The sequence below is a fragment of the Gadus chalcogrammus genome, chromosome 16, assembly GCF_026213295.1.
Source record: "Gadus chalcogrammus isolate NIFS_2021 chromosome 16, NIFS_Gcha_1.0, whole genome shotgun sequence".
Classification (NCBI taxonomy): Eukaryota; Metazoa; Chordata; class Actinopteri; order Gadiformes; family Gadidae; genus Gadus; species Gadus chalcogrammus.
Window position 1 is genome coordinate 15420037 of NC_079427.1, and position 5000 is coordinate 15425036.

A 5000-nucleotide genomic window follows, 5' to 3' on the forward strand; every position below is an offset into this window, starting at 1 on the left:
GCGCACGGTGATAGACGACAGCAAGGTTGTGGGCACGCCTATGGAGGTGGTGATCGGTAACATGTTTAAGCTGGAGATCTGGGAGACGCTGCTGTGCTCAATGAGGATCAACGAGGTGGCCGAGTTCTGGTGTGACACCACTGTGAGTTTTCAGCAGCCCGCCTTGGTCACACAGTTATGCACAGATCACATGTGTGTGTGTGCGTATGCGTGTGCGTGTGTATGCCTGCGTGTGTGTGTGTGTGTGTGTGTGTGTGTGTGTGTGTCTGTGTGTCTGTGTGTGTGTGTGTGTGTGTGTGTGTGTGTGTGTGTGTGTGTGTGTGTGTGTGTGTGTGTGTGTGTGTGTGTGTGTGTGTGTGTGCGTGTGCGTGCGTGTGGGTGTCCATGCTTGCGTGTGTGTGTGTGTGTGTGTGTGTGTGTGTGTGTGTGTGTGTGTGTGTGTGTGTGTGTGTGTGTGTGTGTGTACATTTGCTTGTATAAATCTGTGCGTGCGTGAGTGTGTGCGTCTGTGTGTTTTGGTAGCAGAGCCAGATGGGACTGAGCCTGAGTACTATTAATCTCCGTTCATCATACCTGTTGACTCAGCACTCTAGCTCTGCTCCAATCAGGTTGGATAGGTTGGCCCGTGTGCTTTACGTCCCACCTTGTCCCTCTGCCTGGTTAAAGAGGACATCATTCTCGTCAATGAAAGAGTATGAGCATTGGATACTAGTGTGCTAGTAAATCCCTTTATATCATGATGTTAAGTGCTTATAAAGTTCTTTGTATCATGAAGTAAGGACCAGGTTAAGTACTTCATATAACTTATTAAAGGGCTAGTGAAGTACTTTATATCATCAAGTAAAGTGCGAGTAAAACACTTCACATCATGAGGTAAGGACCAGGTGCAGTACTTCATATCACTTATTAAAGGGCTAGTAAGGTACTCACTCCATCCACTCACTGCTGTCTAGCACACAGGCCTTTATCCGCTGGTGTCCAAGAGCATGAGACGCATCGCAGAGGGTAAGGACGCTGTGGAGTGGCAGATCCACACCTGTGGCATGGCCAACATGTTCGCCTACCACACCCTGGGCTACCCAGACCTGGACGAGCTGATGAAGGAGCCCAAGCCCCTCTTCTTCATCCTGGAGCTCATCAAGGTGAGACACGGGCAGTTTGAATGAGTAAAGCAATCATCAATAACATACATACTTGCACAAAGGCAAACGCATGCCCACACACAATGAGCCCCGCCACGTGTAGATCCTCTGACAAGTCTGTTGACTGTTCATTATTGTCTTAGGAACACTGTGATCACTTTTCATCTTGTTAAGCTAATCTATCAAATATGGCAAGAATGACAATCATTTATAAAACAGTTAGTCAGTTAGTTACATCTATGTAAATGCAGTTTATCTCTGCTATCAAGTCCATATTTTCTTCCTTTTTACATGATCATATCTTGAGGAATCAAATGATATATGATACATTTCAGGAACTAATATCCTGTTTTCCTTCAAAAGGGGTAATATTACTGATGTAACAAAGCATTGAATGGTAGCCGATGTCTTGCACATAGATCTTTATGAAGCAGCTTCATCATTGGAACTCTTTCAACATCAGTAATACCGCTATAGCTTTTCAGTATAATTTCTTTGCTCATACATTTGACAACATTTGTATGTTACTTATTAATTAATTAATCCATCTTGTGATGTGAAACATAGTGTTACTTCATTTCCAGTGTATCATATAAATACATGCATTGTTATTATTCATCTTCATTGAAAGATGGCCACCTGCACCAATTAGTGGGATTTTGTCCTTCTTCTGTCATCGTTTTCCCTGTGCAACTCATACTGATCCTGTTAATACATAATTCAAACCGCTTGTAGAGCCAGTTGTGTGTGTGGGCTCCATCTTGTTACAACAATCACATCCTGTATGTCAGGATGAGTCACAGAATGCCAGGCAGGATGGTGTGCCTGAGTGGGTGTGCTGATGAATATGTGTGTATAAGGCTATATCTGCACAATGGGTACAGTGTACATTCTGCATTTACATTTCTGCTACTCATCGTAGTATCATAGCACTATACACAGATTTGAGTACTCTTATTGTAAATGCATATCATAATGTATTGTTATTGATAAGTACCTCCTATGTTATCTTGTTTCCAATGCTATATATCAAAAACCATGAATATAATTCTGCTATTTGCACAATGACTGTATATGTATATATGTCTATGTGCATAATGCTGCAATATGTGTAACGACAACGTGTGTCTGATGAATATGTGTATAACAACCAGTCTATATAATGTCTATGTAGCTACTACAAATCATGTCTATGCGTCTAATACAATTTATCCTACATATGTGTGTCTGATGTGTGCGACAGGTGCAGCAGCCCAATGAATACAACAGGGAGTCGTGGGCTCTGAACGACCAGGAGCGTCTGAACAAGGTGCCCATGCTGCATGGCCAGGGGAACAAGCTGTTCAAGCAGGGCCTCTTCGAGGAGGCCACAGAGAAATACAAGGAAGCCATCGTCTGCCTCAAGAACATCCAGAGCAAGGCAAGGCACCGGCGCTCTGTGAGCTCTCTCCGAGCTATGGAGTCGTGTATCCCTTATGCCGATGTACCATGCAGTGGTTTACCGTGCGGAGAGGCAGACGGGAAGTCCCCCCCCATCGGCCGCGCTCCAACCATCTGGTGTTGAGCAGCTAATCAGGACTTGTTAGGAGTCAGGGGGCTCAATGTATGTAGCGCACAAACATGGAAGGTTGGCGCTTGGGTTCCTCCATCTTTGCTTTCCCACGCCAACACACATACACACACACACACAGACACACGCGCCCATGCGCATGTGTGTTTGTGCATTTGTGAGTATGTGTGTGTGTGTGTGTGTGTGTGTGTGTATGTGTGTGTGTATGTCTGTTTGTGTTTGGTTGTGTTTGCGTGTGTGTGCATGTGTGTATGTGCGTTAGTGTGTGTGAGTGTGTGTGTGTGTACGTGTATGTGCGTGTGTATGCATGTATGTGTGTGTGTGTGTGTGTGTGTGTGTGTGTGTGTGTGTGTGTGTGTGTGTGTGTGTGTGTGTGCGTGCGTGTGTGTGTGTGTGTGTGTGTGTGTATGTGTGTGTGCGCGTGTGTGTGCATGTATGTGCGTGTGTGTGTGTGTGTGTGTGTGATTGTTTGTTAACAGTGTGCAACCCCACCTGCAGGAGAAGGCGTGGGAGGCACCATGGCTGAAGCTGGAGAAGATGGGCCACACCCTGACACTCAACTACTGCCAGTGCCTGCTGCGCATGGCAGAGTACTATGAGGTCATCGAGCACACCAGTGACATCATCAACCAGCACCCAGGTGACGACGGGGTCTTTATAGGATGGTTTCATTTGGCTGCTGCTTTGAACAGAGCCTAGTCCTGTCTGGTTTCACGTGCTCAGGATGCCTCTTGAATACATTTTTTTATGTATATATTAATGCATGAATCAAAAGCATATACTCAAAGCCTAATATGAACAGAAGAAAAATCGTCCCTAATTGAACCCCTTTAATGATTGATTACTTGGAAACGAACTACTTTGCTAGATATCTAATGTGTGATGCATGTGTGTGTGTGTGTGTGTGTGTGTGTGTGTGTGTGTGTGTGTGTGTGTGTGTGTGTGTGTGTGTGTGTGTGTGTGTGTGTGTGTGTGTGTGTGTGTGTGCGTGTGTGTGTGTGTGTGTGATGATTGCCCAGGTGTGATGAAGGCCTACTACCTGCGGGCCAAGGCCCACATTGAGGTGTGGAACGAGGCGGAGGCGCGGCAGGACTACAGCCGCGTGCTGGACCTGGACCCGGGCATGAAGAAGCTGGTGAAGAGGGACCTGGCCATACTCACCACACGCATGGAGGAGAAGAACCAGGAGGACAAAACCACCTACAAGGGCATGTTCGAACCAGCAAGAGGAGGAGGGCTCCCTTGACATTGTGCAGCAAAATGGATATTTTTTAAATGACTTAACATTCATAACATAACATTCCACTATACGATGCTATACACTTCTATTTCCCCCACCCCCCATGTGTATTGTTTACACAGCTCAGTAACATGACGACCACATAAATAAACGAATAAAAACTTCAGACTGCGTGCTTTGTGTGTTGTAAGTGGGCTATGCATCCACTAGGTAGTGCTGTAGTCAAAATGAATCGTCTATCTTTGTTAAATTGAGTCAAACTGTAAAAATGTCTGATAGAGAAGATATACTAAATACCTTTTTGCAGATAGAAAATATTTTTTTATGGGTAATCTTGATAATATTAATTCAGTGAGACATTAAAGATTTTCGCTTATGGTTAGAATTAGGAATATGCTCTCTTTAGGAGTCACACAATGCAGAGCATTGGGAAAGGAAAATGGCATATGTTTGAGAATGGTCGGAGTATTGTAGGATTCGTTTTGGCCGCTTTTAATTAAGGGGAAACCCTAATTGTTGTACATTTAATGGGAAGTTTAACCATAAGGGGCTGGCCCATAATATCCCCATACAAAATGTTTCATTCAGTGCAACCACAATCATTAACTCCCACACGCAACCCAGTGGGGTCCGTAGCAGAGGAGAGACCCAAAAGCCGCAGACGGACTAAAGCACCGGTCTAATGACTTGAGGAAACAGACAAGAGCGGCTGCGGATCAAAGACGAGGCCGTGATTTGTGGAATTGATTATTTCCATTTACAATCAAGCGCCTGTCTATTATGTTACCACGCCTTGTAGTGTGTGCACGGGCTCAGGTAGCACATGGACGCTGAGATTCCCTGTGATAGGAAGGCTTGTCGCCCTGAGGCCTAGATATACTATACTTAAAACATTGTGTAACCTCCGTTATTTCAAAAGATGCACGTTTCCCCCAAATAGACTATTGATAGAGCATGTTGTCCAACATTCCTGTTACACCATGGATGGTGAAAAACTGCAAGGCAATGGCAAAAAAAAATTCAAAAGAAACAATGTCCCGATGAGCTC

At 44.8% G+C, this 5000-nt stretch overlaps 1 protein-coding gene across 1 annotated transcript in view; it reads left to right on the forward strand.

The window, feature by feature from the left end:
- LOC130405631 (aryl-hydrocarbon-interacting protein-like 1) overlaps positions 1 to 3958 on the forward strand; it is a 4586-nt gene extending 628 nt beyond the window's left edge. Inside the window, exons 2-6 of the mRNA XM_056610808.1 lie at positions 1 to 142; positions 954 to 1142; positions 2386 to 2562; positions 3211 to 3352; positions 3732 to 3958. The exon at positions 1 to 142 is cut by the window's left edge and continues 38 nt beyond it. Coding sequence (XP_056466783.1) covers positions 1 to 142; positions 954 to 1142; positions 2386 to 2562; positions 3211 to 3352; positions 3732 to 3958 — 877 coding nt within the window. The remainder of the gene's footprint in view (positions 143 to 953; positions 1143 to 2385; positions 2563 to 3210; positions 3353 to 3731) is intronic.
- The last annotated feature ends 1042 nt before the right edge of the window (positions 3959 to 5000 follow it).